Here is a 26,639-nt window from a genome sequence, read left to right as displayed (position 1 = left end):
GAGTAATGGTTTGGTTTCTCCACCATGTGATTCTGCAGCAGCACTTTGCTGGGATGACCACTGCACCAGCCACAATGAAATGGTGGTTCAATGGGCACTTACAATTCTTCCCACACTCTCATCTTATCGGTCCGCACTTCCCAAAAGAGGTTTATAGCTATAAAAGTGTTGCACCTAAAAACTGCCACAGCTAAAAATGGAACAAAGCATGTATTACACACTGGTTGCCAAAGCTCACCCAAAGTACATTTGAGCCCATAATTTGTCCAGAGTAATGATGACCAGTAGCCTGCTGCCACAAGTTTCGGGACTGGATTGTCACTTGATAATTGGAACCAGAAGATGATGGCAGAAAGTACATTTAATGAACAGGGAAGTTACAGTTGCTGGGCCGGCTGCATCAACAATTAAAAAAAAAAAACAGTTTTGGGGAAGTACTTGCTTGATCCAATTCTCAAGTGGGCAAACCCTGAATAAGGAAGGGGATGGATCAGTAGCTGAAATGCCAGGAGGAGGGGTATTCTTAAAACTAGACTGCATCATCAGTTGGCCCAATGTGCTGTATGGTGACTGAATACCAGAACTTGCTGTGTCAAAAGGCACAATAGTTCTGGCAGATGACCCACTAGGGTGATTCAACAACGGGCTAACCACAGGGTGCAGGTGGAGTCATCCAGTCACATCACACAGGATCAGTTGCTTTGGTGACCTTGCACTGTAGTGATAGTGGCTGTGTCCTTGGTCTGGAAAAACAGAACGGGTGGAGTTGATATGGAAAAGAAAAGCAGCGTAATCTAAATCCTATGCTCCTTTATGACACTTACTTGAATTTCTTCTTTCAATGTTTATTCCACATGTGCCTATTATTTTATGTTGCCTGTCACTGCCTCCATCCTTGTGCATTCTTCTCCCTCAACCATTGTTCGGTAATTTTTCCATTCCCTTTTCTTAGACTACGTACCTAGCAAATCATGCTTTTTAGTTTCGGTTGTGCTGCTGCCCGCACAGTGACCCATTTTCCCAGACTCTTGCTCGCTTGTTCGCTCTCTGCTCCTCAATAGCTTTCAAATGGGTGCTGTTTCAGACCGCTGGGCACTTGCTTCGCTCCCAATCCGTCAAGTTAATAATGAATGAATAAATAAATGGGGGGAGGAAAAGCCAACCACTTTCAGAATCACCTTTGGACAGCGTCTCTACTACTTCCGATCTTCCACGCCTCTTATTCTTTTGTCTGTTCTTCCATTGGCTGGTAAGTAACGCCTAGTTATATTTTTAATAGGTTCAAGAACATGCCTATCCAGAATACAGGCAGAGAGGGTGGTACGCTAAGAAATAAGTCTCCTTCAAACACTGAAGACCCTCCCATTCCTCCTCCTCCTCTTCTTCTTCTCCTCCTCCTCCTCCCTCCTCCTCCTCGGCGCTTTCCTCTGACAGGCTGAATGTACAGAATGCGTCCTTTTCTATTGGATAGGTGCTACTGTCTGTCACGTACTAACCGTGAAAAGGGGCGGTTGTCAAGGAGAGCATGGCTATGCGAACGGGGGCGGGGGCGAGCGGGGGAGATTTATCGAAATCCCTGGGAGGGCGTGGTCTGGAAAGCTAGAGGTGTGGCTATTTAGAAAAGAAAGCGTGGTTTGGAAAGGGGTGGTGCTTTGTAAGAGGAAGGGGGGGTGATGGGGGAGAGAAAGAGAGGAGGAGGTGCGCGCGCTGAGATTGCCCTTGTGTCTAGAGCTGGAAAAGCGGCTCGGGTAGCGGAGCAGTCTCGCTGCGAGCCGAGGTGAGAGAGCGCGTGCGAAGCTGTGGGAAGACGAGGGCAGCTGCCGCCACCCCTATCTCAGTAGTCTGATTGACCGGCAAAGAGGAAAAGGAGCTCTGTCAATTTCAAGGAGGAGATAGACGGCTCCACGGAAGAAAGGGGGTGGGGGTGCAATTGTGCCCATCCGAAAAAGGACAGGGCTGGGGACGAATTGATGGGAAGAGAAAGGCAAGCTGACAGCAGTTCTTCCCCACTGCACACCGGCACGACCCTGGTCCCCGTGTTTACCCGCTGGATAGGTTGAGGGAGACACTGCGGCGGCGGCGGCGGCGGCGGCTCTTGCTGGGGGAAGGACGAGCCCGGTGAGAGGAGGAAGAAGAGGAGGAAGCTGCGGTGGTAGCAGCAGCAGCAGCTGCTGCGGGATTCTCTGCTTCACGTCCAGCCAGCCGGAGGGAAACCTCCAGGATGCGGCTGAAACCGAGCGTCGTCTTGCGCTTATACAGCCTCTGCGGGATCCTCATACAAGGTACCACCCCCGCCCGTCCCCCTCGTTGGCCCCCGCTCTCTTCCAACTTAAGGATATGATGTGCGTCCGAAGGTGGGGTATCAGCAGGGCTGAAGAGGCCACAGCCGCTTTATAAAGATTCCTCTGTTGACCTTATTTCCTCTCCCCCCGGAGCCTTGCCCCCAACCTGTTCCTCATTTGTCTTCGTCTCTTGCTTCACTCCCTCCCCACCGCCCTTTCCCCCATGCCTGGCATCTCTAGCTGTGGGCTTCCTTCTTCCCTTGGTTCTCTCTCTTCCTTTTTGCCTATTTTCTTATCCTTCACCCTTCAGAGTCCTCTTCTACAAAAGCCCCACTTGTGTAGCGCTTTCTGTCCTTAAAGTGCTGCACAAACATTAATCCTTTCCTGCCCGCCCTTAATAGTCTCTCCCTCGTGCCCTCCTTCCCTCCCTCCCTCCCTCTTGAGGCTTGCATTCTCCCTTTCAACTCCTTGCAACCTTCCCCTTCTGCCACTCTTTTTCAACCCCATCAAATAGGTCTACAAAAGTGAGAAGGGGAATGCAGTGAGGTGAACCACGCGTGCACTGCAACACCATCCCAGGAGGGTAAAAGCTCAAAATGGGGAAAAGCAGGGCAGAGACAATAAGACTATAGAAGTGTAGCTTGTCAGAGAAGGGAGTCTTAAAGATGAGCAAAGCTAAATATCGGATCCCCCTCTTCTCCCTCCATAACCTATAATATGTAGTGCATTCTCACAGTCCCTTCCTCTGCTCAGTTCTTTGTTATGCGTTATTTGTTCCCTTGTTTTTTTCCTAATTTATGGTCCATCAGCACTGATATTGACCTCTTAAGTGAAATTTAGGAATTCCAATGGAACGTGTAAAGTATTTTGCTTATGTAAATGGATGAATCTGAAAATATGTGGCTGTTAAGTAAGGAGTGGAAAGCAGGGCAGCTTATTTCAAGCTTCCAACACTATCTCTTTTACATCTGTAAAATTGTGGTAAATGGTGAAGGGTGATGTCTATTAAGGAATCAACAGAGAGATTCCATCGTTCCTTCTTGTTCCTTCGAGAATGTGGCTGTGGTGCTGGAATGTGCAATAACGGTAATGGATGTGTGTGTGTGTGTGTGTGTGGACGCGCGTGTCTTTATGGCTGCAGTGTTTGAGTATGTGGTTGAAGGATGCTTTTGCTGCCTGTTTCTCCTTCCCTTCCCACAGGCAAGGGTAGAATGTAACAGATATAAATCCAAATGTGTCAGGATGAAGGATCCTTCAGTGTTAACAATCATCTAGTTTGCTTCTGATGCTTTAAATGAGGTCAGTGAGCACCAGCAACTTCTCCATGTTTTCTTCAGGATGGTTGGCATTTGCCCCCCTTCCCACCATAACGATGTCTGAGTCCAAACGTTTGTCTCAAGATCTCTATACTTACAAAATTAAGAAAGAGTTGTGACCTTGTGGTACCACATACACACTCAATACCTCCTCTTTGCAAGGAGTGGTATTATAAAGTTGTTTTTTTTTAAATGCCATGCCTCCATGCAATTGCAGTAGGATGATATAAGGTCTCCAGAGAAAGCAGTGGAAGCCTTTGCTCCCCGTCTCCCCAAAGCAGAAGTAACCTTTTAAGTGAGTCTGACTCTGCTGGATTTGGGAATCTGCATAGAACCCCAGGTTTATCTTTGATTTTTAAAAGCAATGCTGAACATAGGTGGAATGACTGTTTGGGAACTGAGATGATTTTATATGGCTATTTGCTTTTCTTACTGATCTCTGGGAACTGCTGGGAATGTCACAATACAAGGAGCTGCTGTTGTGCTGCTGTATGGGATTATTTATTGAGGAATCTGGCAGGTAGCACATGTAGGGGGTTGCCTCTCTTGTTACATTTCCATGTGAACTGTCAATTCTCTTTGCTGCAAAAGGAGGGGAAAGCTCTCTTTATTGATTTTTCTCATCAGTGTAATCATGGTTGCTTCTGATGAAGAAAAAACTTGATATATTTTAAGATATGGAGTCAGCTGCATTCCACGCACAATGTATTTTAGAGTAAACTGACAGTGTAAAATTGTCTCTGCCTGTCCAGATACGTGTATTTTTTTTTAAACACAGCAGTTCAGTGATTGTGCCAGGAAAAAAAAAAATGCACCACTGCAGGCAGCATCAGGTAAAAGAAAAAAAAAAGCCATCCGAGAGGTTGCTTTTTGCTGTTGCTGTTATGAAGGTAATAAAACTGTCCGTTCTCAGTCAGATAAAGAAAAACCTATTTCTTTTAACATCACCTGCATGGTATTTGCCCTATATTGTAAAAAGTGGGGTGTTTTGTTTGGCTTACATTTGTCAGTTTGGTTTTCAGCAGCCCTTGATGAAAATAAGAGTTCAGACATTCACCCTTACAGGGTCTGGTTGAGAAGGTTGCTCTGTGAAATACTTTTTATGATTTCTTCTTTATAATTAAAAATTAAAAGACTGAATACTTCTGATATACAGAAGCCTGAGTTGTCTGCCTTCGTATGACAGAAATGAAACAATAAAAAGTGAATGTGTATTTACAACATAAGTATGCTCAGTAGTTATATATGGGTTAAGCACATCTTAATTTCCCATTAGGCTCATAACTCTACATTGGTTTATTTTGGTCATTAGTTTGTCATTATTAATATTAATAAACTTGTTTGGAAAAACTTAGTTCTGCCAGCTTAATTGTTTCTAAACTTTGGGCTGTTCTACATGCACACAGCCTTTCCCTTACACTCCTTATCTAATTTGCAGATAAAGAACTAAACTACATTAATAAATTGAAAATCAAGATTTTTGGTAGATGTTTAGAAAAAGCTTCACTTTTTTCTTGAGGACAATCCAAATCTTTTGAAATGTAAAACCATCTGGCACCTACATTCCTTATATGGAGGTAGTTGTATTAATTGCAGTGGATTTGATAATCAAATCTTAATTTGATTTAAGAAAAGAAAGAAAAATGGGCAAATGAAATCCCAATTTTTCCCCCATAGAATTGAGACTGGGTAATCAAGATTATTTATATGGGAATATGGTTTTGTTGTAATGACCTCTCTTAAACAGGAGGCCAACTGCAAAGATCCAGAATACTTTAATGGATCTTCAGGTTGTATGAAGATTGACACTGCCTTTTAAGAAGTAAGCAGTCTTTATACAAAGTAAAAGACTACATATATAAAGGTATTAGTGGACAGTGCAAAAATGAGTTTAAGGTTTTACTTCATGGGGCTAGACATTTTTTCTCTTCGATTTGAATATAAATATGAAGTTTAGGTTTTCTTGCTACTGGATTCAGTTAAAACACTGCCCCCAGTTTATATAGGTGTAGCCTCGCTTACAAATCTTAGCTAAGCCATTATATAGCTAAGTATGTTATTACATTTATTCATGAACATGCTTAATTGTATTACTTTTATCTGGAAATTTTTGGAAGCTAAATAGGTGGAATTGCTTAATATATTATCAGTTCTACAAAACCAGTTAAAAGCTTAGTTAAACAATCTAAAACTAATCATAGATGAAATAATGTATTTTCAAAACATGTGTATTGCATACGTGGTATGAAGATTGCAGCAGTAAACATTTTACTGTACTTCAAGTGTATTGAGGTGTAAGAATTGGCCCAGAATTGTAGCTGCTATAGCCCCCTGCTGTGTGATAATGCAAATAGCATCCAGTGCTTTAAGCTGCTATGCTTTTCTGAAAATACAAAATAGTTCTGTATTTTTTTTTTAAGTTAATTGGGATTTCACTAACACAGAGTAAATATTTTACAGATCTGTTATAGTCTTACTGAAGTAAAAATCTCATCAAATGATTGTCAATCTATCAGAAAAGTATATTCTGATACGTTCAGTATCAGTAAATGGTTGTCAGTAGATGAATAAGTAATGTTTTATGATCCTTTCAAAACATGTTGCTGAGAAGTCTGTGAATTAGAATGTTGGGGTTTTTTTCCCCTTAAAAATAAGTAGACAATGATTTTGCTTAAATATATGTTAGGAATAATGTTGTGCTGAAAAATTGCAGTGGTTTGGTCAAAATAATCTGTATTTGGGTCATATTTAAAATATATCTCAATGCTTACATGAGATCTATCAAGTTAGTAAGACTTTCCCAAACCTGGTCCTTCCAAACATTTAGGATGACAACTCTTAGAACACCATTTTGTTGAGATTTCTGGGAATTCCAATAGTGAATTCTAATAATATCTTAAGGTTGCCATGTGGGTAAAAGCTGATACATAGAAGTATATTTTGATGAAGTGTAAGACAGGATATCAGATAACATCCTCCATAAGATGCAAGTATTTCCTAATGGTAATGTGTATTAACATATATTTTATCATTTTCTAAAATATAATTTGAACACAACAGGTGGCTGAAAATAATTTAAAATGTTATATTTGTTAAGTATGCATTCCATATATTAAAATATAGTATTCCATATATAATTCTTCCATTTATTACTATGTTGAATATCAATAAAAATTAAAAAAATGGAAATTTAAGCCATTAGCTTCATAAAATGAAAAGAATGTTCATATTTTGTGAAATACTTTTACAGAGTGATAATAAACATATATACTGATATATTGAAACAAAACATCTTGGAAGTAAGCCTTACCAATATGGATGAAAATTTCAGTCTCAAATATTAGAGATTTGGTGCATTTAAAACAATATAACAATCATTAACTTGAAAACTGTTAATTAGAATAATGTGTATATTTGTATACAGTGCAATGCTACTAATAAAATGGATATAAAACTTAATTTCTACAGGATGTGGATCATACTCATTATTTATGTACATGAGTCAAGATGTTTTGAACTGAGAATTACATATTATTAAATATAACTAAACATTTAAGAATATCTCTTTCTTGTGGTGTGTTTGTCTTTCTATCTCATTGTTTTGCTTTGTTTTTAATGTTGAACTTTTGGGTGTCTTTCTTACACTCATGATTTGTTGGCATTCACCAATAGTAATTTTTAAATTTATAATAAATATTAAATCTAAATACAAACTTAAAAAGTGAAAATTAATGTGACAACAGCAGAGTGTAAACAAAACTCTTAAATACAATTAAAACATTTCATTTTGCTATTAAATAGAAAAGAAGAAAGGTACAACATTAAACAAAAATAGCTTGAAGTTAAGATGTTTGAGATTTGCTTACCTTGAACTTTTCCTTTTTCAACCATGGGCTGCATGTATATTTTTTTACTTTGAGTCTTATTTGTATGTAATCATGAAATAATTTCTTGCCATGAATTTAAGTTATTCTTAACTGTAAATTTTCTAATGATTGGCTCACTTTTTTTTTTTTTTGCAAGGGATATACACAGACACATGTATATATAACATTGTTTTGAAGATCACAGTAATTGACTTACTTGATGATTTTGGGTAGTAAAAATAGCAAGGCCTTTTTTTTTAAGAGGGATTTTTGATTTTTTTTTTCATATTTTTCACTGAATGAAAAGAAACAGACAATGCAACGATTACAGGAATGCTGCTTTATTGTTGTAGGGTATAATGACAGAATCTTGAAAGCCTGCCAGTTTTCCTCTGCCTCCTCTTATATCAAACACACTCAAGACAGGGTTATTTTAAGTTTCTTTCTCACGCCTTTTCCTTTTCCAGGACTGAATTTCTCTTATTTTCCTTAATTATTCTTGTTCCTGCATTCCTTCTTCAAGATTATCTACTTATTCCACTACATGCATCAAGATTTAGATAGTCCATGGCTTCTCAAATTATTAAGGACTCTAGTTGAGGTCACTGTATCATAAGGTTATAATGTTGACTTCTGAATGTAGGCTATCATTGTACTGTGATCCTTTTTTTGTGTGTGCTCCTTCGAGTCAGTTTCTTTTGGCATCTGCTGGACAAGTCCCTGCAGTTTCCTTGGCAAGGTTTTTCAGAAGTGGTTTGCCATTGCCTTCTTTGTAGGACTAAGAAAGAGTGACTGGCCCAAGTCATACAGTTGGCTTTGTGTCTAAGGCAGGACTTGAGCTCATGGTTTCACAGTTTCTAGCCTGGTGTCTTAACCACTGCACCAAGCTGGCTCTCTACTGTGATCCTATTATGCTTTTTATGTACTCTCACTTGAGCCAAACTCAATGAAAAATAAGTTCATCTGTTTGTATCACCTCCTCCTGATTTCCCTGATGGAAACTTGACGTACACAATTTGTGAATAATTTAAACATTTATGTACTTGATTAAGGATCTTGTTCACACTATAGAAAAACTGTGAAGTTATGAGAACATGGAAAGTATATGTTCTTTATTTGTTTTTCAGACCCAGCTTATACTTGGAGATGCCAGAGAATCTTTTTCTGTGTGAACAGGTGATCCACTATGAATTGCTCTATAACTAAAAAACTAGGGATGTTGGTATTTAAACACAAAGTTCTCAGATGTTATTTAAGTGTTACAGACAAATCCAATGCCAATTGAAGTTGAAATATATATAAGTCATTTATAAGTGATTTTTAGCTCAAAAGAACTATGCACATTTAGAGATAAGGAAAAATCTTGACCCTTAGGGACAAGGAAATTCTGTGACACTTTATCTTGCATAGCTAAATTTCTAGAGATCAGAAAATATTTGCAATACCACTGACCATATCAACTGTCAAATACAAGAAGCCTAGCTCCATTTCACCATCTGCCTAAACTTCAGTTATATTAAATGTAATACACTAATCATTCCTTTGTAACTTTAAAAGCAGGTTTTGAAATGTTTTGCGAACTTTTATACTTCAGGATTTTTAGGTAAAATAAACCAGCGTGGGTTGGGGAGGTAAAATAGCATAAAAACCAAAGATAGTTTCCAAAAATGAAAATAATAATAATAATAATAATAATAATAATAATAATAATTTATTCGACTTAAAACCCATCTATAATGGGATCTATTCTCTGAGAGATCGAAGTATAAAACCTGACAGGTTTTAGCTAAGAGATAGTGACTGGCCCAAAATAACCTAATGAGATTGGTGGAGACTTGAACTTGGGTCTCCCTGGTCTATGTCCAATATATTAATACGCATAAAGAACACACACATATTTACATTTATATTTGCTACTGTGTTCCCCTTGAAATCCATGCCCTTTGATGCCCCTGTAGTAACAGATTAACACCATAATGTCTTATAGGAAGAATAGTTTTATTTTTCCCAAATCATTGTCTCTGACTTAAGAAATTGAGGTCTTATATAACTTAAATTACACTGATAAGAATAAGAAGTTGTTAAAAAAAACTATGCAAAAATGGTTACAACCAACTACAGTATCTGGAACCCCCTTAAAAATTAGCTTGAAGATTAGAAGTTGCTCTGGAACACAAGTATCTTCTGAATTTAACCCATTCTGTAATACCTAAATAGTTTTTTTTCTTCCTTTCCTTCTCTGTCCAGTAACCTGTCCCTCTGCCAAGTTTTCTGTCCCCTTTCTCTTTCCTTCCCATTATAGCTACTTCTTTCTCTTATCACTTCTTCCTTTTCTTTCCCCTTTTTCCCCTTTCTGTTTATTTTGTAAGGAGATAGGGGATATTTGTGTAATGTCTGTACCAGTGACGGTGAGCCTTTTGGGCTTGGCATGTCAAAAATTTGGAAAATGCTTAACTGCTGATGTGTCACCATCCCCCCCAAACAAAAGAGAAACAATCCTTTACATATCCAATTATTTAAACAAATACAGTCCAATTAAATGTGAGACGGAATAGTTGGCACATTCAGATGATATATGATTGACTCATTTATAAATATTTTTATAAATTTTATTTTAGAAGCAATTAATTTTAATATTTTATGCTGATCCTGGTCCTTTTAAAAAATTTTTTCTGAGGTGTGCCTTGTAGCAAATATACAATCCATATTCATATATGTATATACTTATATAGTGTTTGTCACATGTATACATTTATCGGTGGTGATAGGAAAACTCACGAATTGATTAATCTAGTGGAATAGCAGGACACTGGTCAGGATATTAATCTGTATTTGTAATTATAATATTTAGACAGAAAGATGATATAGGTATTGACATCAGTATAGATATAGGTAGATATAGGTACCCTTTTTTGTGGGAGGAACTTGGCCTTAAATTCAACATCATTTTCCATTGCAATAAATACAGTAGCTGTTATTACAGGTGAAGGAAACCAAGATCATGGATTTGGGGGTCAACATTTTTTTTTTGCAGGGGAGAGAGAAAGGTTGAATCCTAAAATATGAATCATGGAAATATATATATATATATATATATATATATATATATATATATACGCACACCCGCGTATGTATGTGTATGTATGTATATATATGTATGTGTGTATGTATGTGTGTGTATATAAGATCCTGGATAGCAATGTTGTATCACAAGTTGGGGATAAGGAAAGAAGAGGATAGGATCTTCAATAAAAACAGTATAGTGCTTCTCATTTTTTTTAAAGATTTTTTTTTTAATGCCTTGAATAATGATCATTTTATAGGGTGACATCTAGTGTTATACAAGTGGATTTCCCCCCTCCCCTTCTCTTTTATGTTTTCAGCACATAGCCATCGATTTCTGATGATTCTTAACTCTCCAGAGCAGTTGTGAGGTGGGGTTGGGGCAGCAAGAAGGAGGAAAATATATTTGCCAAAAGTAGTAATTTCACTGGTGAATGGACACAGTTGGATACAGTCTGCAACTGTGAATAGCTACTGGCTCAAATAATTTTGGGAAAAAATGGTATTTGTGGAATATTTGCTTCTGTATGTGTCTAGGTTAGTATCAAATGGTCTTTTAGGACTTGAACTGGGATAGTGTTGAATACTACAAAATATATTTTACCAACACATTATTTCTGTTGCAAGGGCATTGTAAAACATAACATATAAATCCCCTTATTCCTACTTGCCTCATATTTCTTCCATCTTTTCCATTAAGTTAAAGAGGGAAAATATGTGAGAAACATTATTAATATTATATTCCACATTATATTTTTACTAGGGTAGATATAAATCAAATAAACAAGTATTGCTAATTTTTGGATATGAAAGAATTATATATATAATAATAAATTTAGATATTCATATCTAAATTAGATATATAATTATTATATATTTTATATATATATAATAAATTTAGATATTCAGATAGTGTGTGTGTATATATATATATATATATATATATATATATATACACTATCTGAATATCTAAATTTATTATAACTGCTTAATTACATTATGTAAATGAATGCACATACATGCATAGATAGCTAAGTAGATTCTGAAGCAGCCACCACAACCCTTTCAACTGCTTTAATAAGTTGTAGTGCTGTGTAAGTGTCCCTGTGTATTGCTAAGCACCCCTTTTGATGGTTTTGCATTACAGTACAATTTTATATAATTAGATAAAATGATATAAATATAATTTCTATATTTCAGTTTAAATAGTACAATGAAGTAAATATTACATGTATTTCAAATTTTGTGAAACTTTGTTAAAAACTATAGAGAGATGGTATTTTTCATTAATTCACCTCTTTTGCAGCTTTACATCTGTCTTCCAAATGATAAAGAGGTCATTTTTTAATTTTCTAAATAAAAAAAAATTAAACTGAAAAGCTTTGCCTCTTCAGTTGCTGAGTGGATTACAGAGGAAACTTCAAAGAAACTCCTGCTGTGTGTATGGTTCTCAGTGCACATACACAGTTATGGCTCAGCCATAAAGATAAATGCACTACTTTAATTTTAATTTAAAAATCATTCAGAGTGCTTTAAACCTGTTTGATAGTTTCATTGTTAAAAAAAAAAAGTTCATGAAACAAGAACCACACAGTCCAGAATAACATGCATACTTGAACACATAGCTCATGAAGTAGCTTTGGGTCAGTCACACTGTCAGCCTGAAGCAGCCTTCAAGGATGTAGTTATAGGGATAAAACGAGGAAGACCACAATGTACTCAGCCTTGAGCTTCCAAGACAGAAAGTGTAACAATGGAATAATAATAATAATTAATAAATAAAAAACTATTAATTTTCAATGTGTGTTTATTTAGAAGAGAATTAAATACTTTGTTCTTTAGAAGAGAGGATATAGTCAACCACAAAACAAAGCCTTATGTAACTAAGAAATCGTAACAACCATTATCAAGAACCAGATAATCAGAAATAAACAAATAGAAATATGTCCTACCAATTCATATAATTAATGTCTGGATAATATAGTGATTTCTGTATCTTCCACTTTAAACATGTATTTAGTGTGTCAGCTCATCAATTATTTTAGTTTCTTTTCTCATTCCCTTCTCCAGAATTTCATACACAGTTGCCCTATTTTTTTTTTTTTAATTTGTGAGGATCATGTCTATTTCTACTTATAAAAACTCTGCTCTAGCAGCTTAAAAATGTCTGACAGCTCAGAGAAATTTTAAGGACAAATTACCTCACAGTGTCGGTTGTGGTGGATGCTTAGGAATAAATATTTGAACAAATGGAAAATACCAAACTGACCTACATTTGCTGGATTATCTCTGTGTCAGAGGACCTGCTTCTATTTTTGCCGTGCAACATGGCGAGAGACTGCTCTAACTATTCCCTAACAGAAAAAGTCCAAATGAATTAATTTGGAGTGTAAAAGGTCCGTTTCTGAATTAGACATCAATTCATTTGAATATTGCTTTTATGCTGCAATTTTTGTTGATGGTATTGAGTTTGTAAAAATACTCTGACAACTAGGTCTAATTTATCAATAGTCTTCTGTCCTGATACCCTTTTTGCAGGCTGTGAAAGCAAAATACCCTGAAGTTAATGTAACTGAAAGGAATCTGAATAAATGCTAATCTGCTAATTACATCCTCTGAGCCCAAGCAGTGAGGGTTCATAGATGGCTGGGTACCTAAAACAGGAAGCTCAAGGAAATCCTTCCTATGCTCTCTTCCTCTCCCTGTGTACTTATAACTGAGGGAACCTCACCCCCACTCTCCAGAATACTACCTCAATACTGAGTTAGTCATGGAATGTTAAATCTCACACAAGGAAAACAATTAATTTAATCATTAAAAAGGATTAAATAGGAAGATGACATACTGGAGAGAAACCACTAATCTGTAGCATCATGTTTATTTACAGAAATGCTGTTTGGTTTCATATAAGTGCCTGTGGAATATTTAGAAAATAATGCAGCCAGGTTCTTTGGTTGGAAATGTGTCTGCCTTCTGAAAACACAAAAAGGAAAAAGAAAAGAAAAGAAAAAAATGTGGGGGGAGAGAAAGCATGTAGGAAACATCTAGAGCAGTGTTGTCCAAACTTGGCCACTTTAACATGAGTGGACTTCAACTGGCTGGGGAATTCTGGGATTTGAAGTCCACTCATCTTAGTGGCCAAGTTTGGACAACACTGATCTAGAGAGTCTAGAACACAGCAGTCTCACAAGTTTCCATTTTGATAAATTAATGATTCCTACAAACATCAGCATACCTATTTTATGAAGAGGTGTAGTCCCTCCTAGCAGCTAATCGTTTAGTTTCCACAATGTGCTCTCAAAATGCTAAATGTGCATATAAGCCTGTAAAATTTGCTTTCCAGGATCTATTGTTTAAAACATGCAAAGTATCTCACTTCTCCTGGGAAATTCTTGTGTTCTCAGTTTAACAGATTCCATAGGATTATTGACAATTGAAAGAAGTGTCATGATAGTGCCAAAGAAGAATAAGTGTGCAGTATAGGTTAAAAAGATTTTACTATTTTTGTATGGTGTACAGGTATTTTAGGTTTGATTCTTGAAAGGTGCCTTGGACTGTGCAGAGGTACAGTTTATTTCTGAAGCCCCGGTCTGCCCTAGTATGTCCTTGTATTCCTGATTTTTTTTTTTTTAAGATCTTGTACTAAACTGAAATCCTGAATGTTGTATCCAGGTTTTCACCTAAAAATGAACATAATTTGAGATTATCATCTAAATTTAAGCCTGCTGCTTTTCGTGAATTAGAATGACAAAATTTCTGGTAATAATGAAATCTGTTGCATATTTAATGTGCTTTATCTGTTAGAGAAATATGCCACATAGATTACTTTTATGCAGTTATCTTTTTCCAAAATGATAAATAAAAGCACTACAGCCTCCACCAAGAGTTTGTTTTTACTGCTTAAATTACACAAATCAGCAATAATAAGGCTTGTTTTATAGATTCTTATTTTTATAGATTTTATTTTAGAAACAGCTCATGCACTTAGAATGCTTACTTATGAGTAGAAACATAGGACTGTGCTTTTATTATATTAATCTAACTAAAATAATGAAGCATGGTTTTGTTTTGTTTTTTGCAGTTTCCTTAATTTATTAATAAAGTGATTATTTAAAGCAAATGCAAATGGCTAATTTATCGTGAGAAACTAGAATTTTGTCAAGGGGAATGTGAAATAAAATCAAGAGAAGGTCTGGTGGCAGAGTTATGTACTTGTCAATGGTTTTCTTATTTACAATTATTAGAAAGATTTAAAGTAGGTAAAAGAATTCATGGTTTTGGACATTGTAAGACTGAGTTTGAAATACAATTATATGCAAATGATGAACATGCTATTGCTAAAATGTATAAACTTTTATTGAAATTTGAAACAGAATGAACAAGAATGTATGATAACGTAGGCTAAAATTTTGGGTTATAATATACAGATGGGAAACATGTGGCTGAAAGGATTGAAATTTATATTATATTATAATCTTAAGGAGAATTTTCATAAAATGATGTATTGTTAGTACAATGTAACCAGAGAAATTTTCTAGAATGTACAAAGGTAGTTCAAACTTGTGTTGGAAATGTGAACAGCAAGGGACATTTTAACATGTTTTGTGGACATCTAAAAAAGCCAAAAAGTTTTGGATTCAAATACATACACTAATTCAGAGATTAGATTAACATACAATTGAAACGAGAGACTTTTCTTTCGGGACTGATGGACAAACAGTTGGAAAAAAGTCATGGAACTTTGTTTTTATACATGATAACTGCAGCAAGATTATAATATGCACAAGGATGGAAAGATTCAGTATTACCCATAATGGAGGAATGGTTGGTGAAGATGATGGAACTTGCTGAAATGGCCAAACTGACTTCTTTGATTAAAGAAAAGACAGTATCGACATTTATTGCTGACTGGAAACCCCTTATAGACTTTTTGTGTGAAACAGAAAAAAATGAACTTTTGATTTAAGTTTTGATGATTAGAAATATTAGATTATAGGAAAATAGAGTTATGTTGTAACTGTAGAGCAAGAGGTAAATTTATAATTGTACTTATAACTGTTGTGAAGAAAATTGGAAGCTAGTTTTTTGTATTTTATTTATTTCTTCGCTTTTGCACTTTTAGCTCTTTCTTTGATTTCTTTTTTTTTCTCTTTCTTACTCTATATTAGTTTCTATTAGATTTTAACTTTTTAAATTTGTGTGTGTGTGTGTGTGTGTGTGTGTGAGAGAGAGAGAGAGAGAGAGAGAGAGAGAGATTTTCTATAGTTGCTCCTATAAAGAACAGATAATGACCCAAAATAGATGTGGAACAAGGAAAAAATGGTCTCAAAAGCCAGATTTTAGCAGTTTTGCTAAGCAGCTTTGCTTACCCCTCTTCCTCCTCCACAGGCATGGCTGGCAGCCATTGGATGGGACCAACCCAGCAGCACAAAGGCCATGATAGGCTGCCACCACCAAGGCTTATATCCTCTGTTTTGTTTCAGACTGCTATACTGGTATTTCAGCAATGCAGTTGCATCTGGGAGGACACCTGCCAGTGAATTGTATGGTACCCTTTACATTTACAGCCTGTTTCTGCATGTCACATTAATGTGTAGTGACAAAATTTTGAGAGAAATGTGCAGTACTTTCAGGATCACGCTTACTTTTTATTGGAATTTTATTGCTTTTTATTGCTTCAATTGTGTTAGACATGGAAAACATGCCTTGGAACTTTTTTTTTTCTTTTCCTAAAGCTGCTTTAAGACCTTTACATTAGCTCATGCTTGCATAACTTTAGGCAAGAGATTTCTTTAGCGCTACCAGATTTGTGCTGCCAAAATCTGGATAACTCCTACATGGTCCATTTTGCTGCCATTTTATTACATCTTTGATTTTATTTTGATTAGAACAATGTTCTCTAGATTTGTATTAAACAATAAATATACTGTTTATTAATAGTTGGACAAATGTGGATGTTACAATGGATAGGATTTGTTAGTTGTGTAATACTTGGCAGTGCCTGTTGTCTTGGAACTAGTTTGCAGAAGTAAAAGCCCATCACTATAGCATGTCTGAAACATTTTAGAGAGGGAACTAGATGGTGCTATTCTTTCATCTTTGTCTCTTGGCTGAGTTCTTCAGTCCTATTCCTGTTCATGGTTTTCTTTTTTAACTAGGAATTTAGGCATGCTACTTTTTTGTTTTTTTGTTTCATTAAGTGCAGTTAGCATTTTATTGCTGTAGTTTATTTCAGGTATCTATTTTAACATTCAACAACAACAACATTGTCACTTGACATGGAACAGAAATGAGGGTGATAACATGTGTTCTTTCATTCCAGGTACACAGTAAGTGTATAGGTAGCTTTTTAAGGTCATGAAATGCATACCTGATCAGACTACTTAACTGTGAAATGGAAATAATAAGAAACTAAATGAATATTTGTATGAACTTATATGAGTTCAATATTTTAATATTTAAAAGAAGAAACAAAATCTCTTAGTCGTATAATTTAACTGAGTAAAGATAGTAAGCTCTAGTTTTCAACAGATTTCAATCCATGGCTTAGTTTCTGCTTAGTTTCTTCCTTACAAGAAAATATCTAGAGAATATTTATCATAAATTTTACTGGTGCTTCAACACGAGTCAAAAATAACTTGATGTAATGCCAAATTACATTTTGATGAATGACTTAAAAGACTCCTAATTTAATGAGGAGTGGGAGCGGAAGTTAACTCTAGATTTTCCTCCAGACAATGGAAAGCTGTAACCTTTCCAGGTTCTTTTTAACTGTGGTTCATCAATTTTAATTAAGCTGGACTCTGAGAATTAAAAACTAATGAAGATAACAAATACTATCTTATATTTATTTCAGAATCGAATTGTTCCACATGAATTAAATGTGCTCCTGAAATCTCCATGTGATTTTCTTATTTCTTTCAGAGTGTATACATAGTTTATACAAGCTACTTGTGACATAATAATAAACACATTGTAGATAATTATGATTTATCATGTAAAGTAAAGCATGCTTAGTGCGTGCTGCCCATTCATCCTAGCTTGATTCCTTTTATCAGTAGAAATGGCTACATAGGGAATCTATATACATAACTTGCTCCATCTAAAGCCAAATTTTTACATGGCTGTGCTCTCATGGCTCATTTACCTGTTTGAGCTGAACTTGCCATTTCCAAACCAAAATTTGACAAAAGACTTGAGAACATGAGCTGGAAAAGCCAATAAAGCTACTATTTCAGTATAACTGGACTTTTCAGTTCATTCATATATATGTCATTTGATATCTGCTATGGATAGAAGATATGTAAATCTTTTAAGATGTTTCAGTGATTGAAAGAAAATTTTATTGCATATTATCAGAGAAGCCTTTTAATTTATTTTTATTTTTTTAAAATGTTGGTATTTTATAAATTCTAGTATTACATGTCCTTTTATTATCTTAGTTTATAGCATTTAGCATTCCTTGAAAAATTTAATTGTAATTTTATAGGATTCTTTTGTGTTTTAATACCTATACTTACTAATTTTACTTTAATAATTTTATCTTTACCTTATTTTATTCTATGACTTTTTATTTTTATTTGTATCTTCCATAATTGTTATGTTATTAGTTATATGCTGGTCTATGAATGAAATAAAAAAAATGATTGATTAATGTTGATAAGGAATTCTATGAATTCTGATTTTTAGAATTATTTATAATTAGTATCTGAATAAATGTGCCTAGAAAAATGAAGTCCACTTCCCACATAAGTCAAGATTTATAGAAGTATTCTAACTGAAAATATGTATTTATTTATTTATTTATTTATTTTATTATTAAACTTGTATGCTGCCCATCTCCCCCAACGGGTGGCTCTGGCTTGCTAATATCCTAGCCAGCAAAGTCATGCCTGAATTGTTCATTTTTTTTTTTTTTTTTAGGAAAATGTAATTCAGATTTGATTGGTCAGGGCAAACATCTCTACAAAAATTAAGTTTTTTTAATTGATCCAAATACATTAAACAGCATGTTCTGGCAATGTTACAATATAACCTTAAGTAGTGTTGCCAGATGAAAACAGGAATTTTAGGCTATTAGTAGATATATAGAGGTGGACCAGATTTAATCAAAGCTAGCTTGTAGATATTTTATTAGATGCAGTGGACATCCATGGGAGGGGGGCAAGATAGGGCAAATTACCAAGTGTATGCTATGATGTAAACTCTGTCCCTTTTGTACTTGTTTCATAATGTCACACACAAATACATAGGAGGCATAGCTTGCACCATGACATCACAATACATGTGTTATTTTGACATAATCTTGGTTTACTCAGAACATCTCTTTAGATTAGAAAGTCTAATGCAGAATAATGACCTTATAAAAATACAATATTAGGATTATTACAGAAGCTTCCAGCTTTACAAGGAAAAATATAAGAAGTGCAAGATTTGACTTCTTAGAAATATTGATGAAATAGGCTGGGATTCAGTTTAGTGGTTTAGTGTGGCAAGTTATAACACCTTCTGTTCAGTATACAGAATTATGTAGGGCATAGTTGGGATTCATATGATAACATAAATGTTTTCACACCTATTTTCAGTTGTAAATTGAAGGGGATTAGTGCCTCTTTGTTCTAGAATTAATTTATATCAGGGCAAGAATATTTTATGGCAATTCATATAAGGTAAAAAAAAAATCATGTAATAGAATATTTGGGAAGAGGGATAAAAAGTTGCTTCAGTTGTAACACCAGGAAATCTGTTGCCTAGACCACCATCCCTAATCCCTGAAGCCAAACACTGACCAACATACAGTATCTTAAAACTCCTGATAGATTGAATGCCAATTATGTATTAAATATCATTGTATTCATCCAGCAAAATCTGAATATAATTCTTGGGGAAAAAATGGCATAGAACATCTAAAGAAATCATATCTTAGCAATGCATGAAAAAAATGCTTCTCATAGAAAAAGAAAAACCTTATCAGTGAAAATAATCCTGATTTGGCAATTGGCACCACTATTAGCTGTATCTAAACCAAGCTGCTCAGGTATCATTACAAGGCCAGGGTCCCATTGCCTTTAAAGCTGAAAACAATGGGGCAATTCATTATTGCTGTGACAATACTGTGGTTTATATGAATCAGAGGAATCAAATACTAGTCTCTATCTTGGTGTGCCCCATTCTTGGTTCAGGAGAACTACATGTTTTGATTATTTCATTTATATGTATATATAAAAGAAGCCCTGTTTGAAACAAGCATTAAAGCAAGATCCCTCCCTCTTTGGAATTATTTAGCTTAGCCTCATAAATATGGTCTACTGAAGAATTTACAAAAAAAAAAAAAAAAGTAATCATACTAATGTTCCATATACTTTCATGGTGTTAAACATCGTTGGAATTTTTGCATTCTAGGAGAAGAAAAAGATGACCAATATAAGCTGATGAATATAATATAGTATTTATTTTCTATATTTAGGTTATATTCTAATATGTAATGATGGTTTCTTAGGGAAAAATCTTTCTTTGATGTAGGGGGAGAGGATTGGTTGTACAAAAATAACAATTTCTTTGCAAAGAAAATTTAGGATATCCACTTATTTTATAGTTCATCTCCTTCTTATCTGTCTAAATTTTATTTATTATGCATTTTATTCTAATGATTTCCTATAGATTTATTTTTACAGGTTTATAAAGGTTTAATTTGAATCTTCCTATAGATTTCTATGGGTTTGTTAATTTCTAAATCTTATTTGCTAAGTGTCTTATTCTATAGGTTTACTATTTATCTTACTGTGCTTGTTTCTATGAATTTGCCCACAATTGTGTTAAATATTAGGGCTTAGATCTCTACCAGCTGTGGACTGTGTAGAAACTAAGGTTCTTTTCTCCTCAGCCTGAGTCCTAGCTGCATTTTAGCCACCCTGGTTTGGTTATCTTGTTTGCTGACTTGAATTTTTTGGACTCTTCTCACCATAAGCCACTGCATCTTGTCGCTGCAAGTAGATAAAAACCATACAAAATTCCTCTTTCTTCTAGGACAGTTGTGAATCTACTGTATAGGAAAGAATATGTATTTTTGGAAAACATAAGTCTCTTGAAACACCAAGGAAAGAGACAGAGGGAGAGAGAACTATACTTTTCCAATATATTACAGCTGTACTTCTCTCTATACATACATGTGAAGGAACAGTCCACATTTTCTTTCCACTGTCCTTTATGCCAGCTTTCTGTCATAGAAAAAAATTCCCATGGCAAAGTTTGATTTAGAGAACATATAGTTAGAATATAGAAAGTATATAAAGAACAAATGCACAGCACTTAACTTATGCAAAACTGAACCTGTGGAGCCATGGGAAGAAATAAGAAACACATCATACATAGATGGCATTTAACTGCAATATGAGTAATGCATATAGATAGTAATTACTCAATAAAAATTGGAGGGGTTATAAACAGAAGGGTACATCTCTTCATATGTGTACCCTTGGACTTGTAAAAAGGTTGCATTATTCTGGCAGAATTATTTTCAGGAAGTAAAATTTATAATTACATTTTATAAATAATTAAATTATAAATTAAATTATATTTTATAATTTTTTAAAAAGTAGAATGTGCCCCTGAGTTCAGGTTATTACATATATTTGAGGGAGAGAATACTAAGCTGATTAATAAATAGCTTATTATATTCTTAGTCTTAGCTTTCAAATCTGTAATAATCTAGAAAGATTACAGTAATTTAGAAATTTAGAGAAAACTGTAATTTAGAGAGATCTAAAAGAACCTGGATGGATGCACTACTCTATCCAGGTCACCACCAAGGTCATCCACAAGAGTGACCAAATGGCATTTCTGTGCCATGCCCAGGTTTGAATTCTTGCTAAAGGGGGTCTAGATAATACACTTTACTCTGATGTTGTACACATATTTCCTGCATTTCCAAGGAGAATGTAAATAATAAGTGCACTACTGTTTCTGAAGGAGAACCTTTCAGGTATACAGGAGATGGAACATGAGAAGATACTATCCTCCTGGATGCAGAAAACATTAGAAAATGGACAAAACAGCATCCCCAACGTAAAATCACATCACGAGCAAAGCCTGACTTCCTGCTGCAAATGCCTGGGGGAACAGCTAAGGTCTTCAGAGCCTTACATAAGGCTAATAGGATTGGACCCATCTGGATCTCTAGGTGGATGCTGTTCCAGAGGGCAGACCCCTCCCCCATTAAAAACTGAAAGATGCAGCAACACTGGGGAGAGTTATTTCCTCCCCCGGCCCAAAAAAAAAAACCAAAAAAAAACCAAAGAAGCAAAGATAAAGGTGGCTTTCAGAACAGGTTATCAGAGTATTTGGAGAAAGAAGGACCATGAATGCTTTGAGGAACGACAACGGTTTATAAAGATTGAGCACAAACTTCCAGGGTTGAGTAAGAAAGGACAATTGAAAGATATGTCAATCAGGAATATCAACAACAGAGAAATTTAACCACAAAAGGAAAACAGAGACTTTTAGGAACATCAGAAAATAAGTTATAAGGGTATAGGAGAAAAGGCTTAAGTTTTACTGTTTGTCAATTAAAATGCAACAAAGACTGTCATAAAGTTTGTGTTTAAACAGACTTGTTGCATATTATAAAGATGCACTGATGGTTTGTCATTATAACTATATACTGATGATTCATTATTTATGTATGAATGACATTTAATACTGAACATGTTGGCCAGTCATCTGTTCTATTGGAGCAAACTGGTTGCTGTTAAAAAATATAAGTATTAGAACAATATTGTTTGTTATTCTGAGACAGAATTTATCTAAAATTTAATTTTAATCACACTTCTACTGAATGCATAGCTACACAGACTTAAATGATGACATCGCTTTATTCTCAGCAAGAAAGATGTGGGCTTGTAGATTTAAAATTTTATTAGATAGTTGTATCGGGCTTTCAGTGTCTAAAATAAATAAAATAAGCTTTACCACTTTTAATCCTTTTTTTTTTTTAAATAGCATTGGCACATATAAATATAGAAACCTCCAAACTGGGACAAGCATTTGGAGGGAGAAAGTAATAACAAATAGTACTTTGACTGTAAAGGAATTGTTATTCATATCCACTTGTTAAAAGTACTATTTTTAAGGTACAATATAAAACTGAATTTTATTATGAAGATACTTCTTCTAACAACAAACCTACCAAGTAGGGAATATGAAGAAATATGATAAAACAAATGGGTAAGAAATAAATTATAGAAGTTGGAAAATGAATGTTCCTCCAAAATATAAACAGAAATATTTAGATATACTGTATGCATTCAAGGGGACCAGATGTCTCACAAGATTTCTAATGTAGTACAGTACTTTTTATCTCTTGATCACGTGCCTGAGTTTGAAGAAGTCTTGTAATTATTAAAAGTTATAATGATGTATTGTATACTTGAAGTAAACTAATAATCAATGCATTGCCAACCCATCAGTTAAGCTCTTTAACAATTACTCTTAATTGGCACTTTACCAAAGGACAATAGAGAAAGTAAAAATGAAGTAGGAATGGCCTTGGTCTAGCTACCAAGTTTTATTGTATTCACTTGAAAGCTAAATAAACAAAGCAATGGGGAAAATGCTGACAAATGTCTGTTTGCTCACAAAAGAGATATACAAATTCAGACATTAAAAAAAAAACTAGGTTATCCTTTGTGAGTACATAGGAACTTCTTATCTCAGACTTATTTTACAAGAACTCAAGCAGCTACTAGCAGACAAATCCTAATGAAATGGTATCTATTGGATCAAAAACAGGAGTAATTGAAGAACTGAATTTCCTGGAATCAAAGCTGCCTTTGAATGGATTATATAAAGTGTTAACTTTTTAATGACTTTTCAGGGTAATAGTTCCTCTGGTTCAAATTGTCTTTTCTAGTTAGCACATTAATTCCTTTTTTTTTTTTTTGTCACCATTTCCAATTTTTTCCATATGCTGATTTTCAGATTTTTGTAAGATTTTTCTATGGTAACACCTCAGAGAGAAAAAGTGTAGTTGTTCTAGGGAACCACAGATGCTAATAGCTGTATTTTATAATATGTTCACATTCTATAACTCTTTTATATAACTAATTTGTTTTGCTACATAAAGTCAGCATGTATTAATCAATTCATAAAGCATGTATATACCTTCATTCAACAAAGGTATGACTTACATGTCATCAGTACCTGAATCTCATTGATATCAAACTTTCATGGAGGGATTATGTAGTCTCAGCCTTTCTCCTGAATATAGAGGGCAATTAAACCTTATGGAGGCCAAATCAATTATAAAGCAACAAATCAGGGACACTGATCATCAGAATTATATCACCACTGTTCCTGAATTTTATAGATAAATGTTAGACTGCTTCAAACCCTCTGTTGCAGGGTATTTACACATTCTAACTTTGAGTAAACATACATCTTTTTCTAAAGCCCATTTAAATGCTCTTCCTTCTGCACTTTGGTGGCTAGATTTCATAAGACTCCTTATCCCCAAGGCTTTGCCCTTGTGGCTCTAGGGAGGTAGAAACTCTTGCCCACATCTTCTTACAGTGTCCCTTATATGATATCTTGAGATGTGCTTTGCTCTCTCCAATTATTTCCAAATTTGAGGGTCATACAGATAAATTTTATGTTCATTATTTTTATAAGGATGTTAATTCTTCATTCATATTCTAGGTTGTCATAGACCTTTACTGAGCTATACAACTGTGCAAAACTGTCTTAGATGTGACATTCTTTTGTTTTATGATAATTTCTTGGTAATTTCTTTGTTGTAGCAATTTATTTTCTTATTTGTAATGCTGGTCAAATGCCATAATAAAGAATTTTCAACTTTGAATGTGAAAGGCTACTCTACCAATTACTAGACAGTGGTAAATTTTTTGACTATTGATTCTTTTACTGTTGTTAGTTGATTCTAAAAGATAAGAGCTATCCACCACATCAGTATATTATTATAAAATCTAAAGTTGGTTCTGGTCTTCTTTACTGTTATCACAGTCCCATTTTTTCACTATGTTCCTTGACTTCAATTAGTAGAGTATGCATATCATTTACATTATCAGAATAGTGTTACCAGCATAGTACAAATTACTGAAGTTTCTTCCTCCAGTTTTAAAACCATGCTCATCTTCTTCCAAGACTCCCTCAATATATATATTCATCATCTCAGTTAAATAAGGGGTGACTATACAGCCTTGTCTCACTCCTTTGTCAGCCTGGAGCCAGTCTGTTTTCCCATGTTCCATCCAGACTTTGGCTTCCTTTCCTGTGTATAGATTTCATATGGGACAATGAGATGTTCTGGGATTCTTGTTTTCCTAATGACAATCCACAGCTTGGCAAGGCTTTTCTGTAATCAATGAAACACTTACTGATTTCTCTTTGGTATTCTTTGGCTTTCTCAATTATCCAGCATATGTAATCAGTAATGTCTCTTGTTCTTCATATTTTTCCAAAGCCATCTTGAGCACTTTGCATCTCCCTTTCAATGAAGAAATTTAGGCTGCATTGGATGATCCTAATTGGATGATTATTTTGAAAGAATGTGAAATTAAGAATATTGTGCAATAGTTTGCACACTCTGTTAAGTCTCCATTTTTTGGCACTGGTGCATAGACAGACCTCTTCCATCTCTTGGGCACTGTTTTTTTTTTTTTTAAAATATTTTTTTATTTTTACAACAAACACAGAACATACATGAACAAACAAAAACATAAAAAGGCATAAAAAAAGCATCTTCCATTTTATACCGTGTGTCAACCAGTTACCAACTCGTTGGTGCCCCTTTCATAATCTTAAATTCTCATATCATCTATTCAAAATATACTTGTATACTTATCAATTAACAATTATTAATCATTCATAGCTAATCTATAGAATCATTTATTACAAGAAATTTTAACTTTCAATAGGATTAGTAATACATTTTCATCTATCGATTATATGTGTATATATATAATAATTAATATCAAATTTCTATTATAAAATTTCCTAATCCATTACATTACTATATTTTCTCATATAAAATTACTTATCTTCTTACTCTAATTTCAAATCTCAATTTAACTCATCTCTGCACATTCCATAATTTTCAATAACTTCCTCCTGCATAAGTACTTTTTAATTTTTCCAATTCTTAAAAGTTACAGTTCTAACCAGTATCAGTTACAATATCAGTTACAGTTCTAACCGGGTTACAGTTCTAACCAGATTCTTCACTACATGTTTCAACAAAAATGTCTCTAGTTTAAAATCTATATGTTACTATATTCAACCATGTATAAATTTTAGTCTAATCTCTTGAAACATTTACAATCAAATACAATTTTTAACTATATATCTCGGATTTATACTTTATTCCAGCGCTTGCATAATTTTGAGTTCACCCTTTCCATTCAATATCCCAAAATATCTAGCTGTTTATTCCTTTTTCTATATTATTGGATAAAAGAAAGCAATAATAAATGTCCTTTCAAACATTCTGCTTTTTGAAGCTTCTGTCAGTTCCATCATTGTTGTATTCCCCTCGTTTTTCTTTAAACATCTGAAGTAGTTTCTTTCAATATTGTTTTACTTCTTCTTTTTGTGCATTCTCTTAGTACGATTTTCCATTATAATCTTGTATAATCTTTTTCTCACCCTCAGTGCCAAGAACAAGTCTGTCCCTCTTCATTTATCAGTTGATTAACCCTTTTAATTCTCAGTTTATAGGCCTCACAATAATTCTATTTAATGTTTCTGATTTCTTGTACTATTTCTTCCTTTTCCATTGATCCCGTTTTATGTTTAATTAAGTCCATTTTAGCTTTAATATCTTTTTTTCTTTTTTTTTTGCGGGAATTTCTGCAGCTCTTCTTCCAGTTTTTTGTAGTCATCCTCAATAGTTTAAAGATCTTTTTCTGCATTGTGTTTCTCGTATAATTTATTATCTTGATAAACCTTTATTGAGTCAAAGGATTCTTTATCTTTGTTCTTGCCAAAAATAAGAAAAAAAAAAAAGCAAGAGGAGAAAAAAAAAAAAGAAGAGGAGGGAAAAGACTAAGTCTCTTTAAAAAAAATCCAACTGAGGGGGGAATGGAGAGCAAAGCAGAGCT

General features: G+C 34.5%; 1 protein-coding gene across 3 annotated transcripts in view; it reads left to right on the top strand.

Moving 5' to 3' along the window:
- Nucleotides 1-1,690: 1,690 nt before the first annotated feature.
- Nucleotides 1,691-26,639, top strand: part of CADM2 (cell adhesion molecule 2) — a 468,972-nt gene continuing 444,023 nt past the window's right edge. For all 3 annotated transcript variants that reach the window (XM_088144570.1, XM_088144571.1, XM_088144568.1), the window contains exon 1: nt 1,691-2,282. In XM_088144570.1, coding sequence (XP_088000696.1) covers nt 2,222-2,282 — 61 coding nt within the window. In that variant the 5' untranslated portion in view covers nt 1,691-2,221. The remainder of the gene's footprint in view (nt 2,283-26,639) is intronic.

This window comes from Python bivittatus, unplaced genomic scaffold (genome assembly GCF_059951505.1).
Source record: "Python bivittatus isolate LINGU-HERP-01145 unplaced genomic scaffold, Pbiv_v1 ctg000350_np1212, whole genome shotgun sequence".
In the NCBI taxonomy this organism is placed as follows: Eukaryota; Metazoa; Chordata; class Lepidosauria; order Squamata; family Pythonidae; genus Python; species Python bivittatus.
Note: the sequence above shows the minus strand (reverse complement) of the source record. Positions and strands in the feature narration are given on the sequence as shown.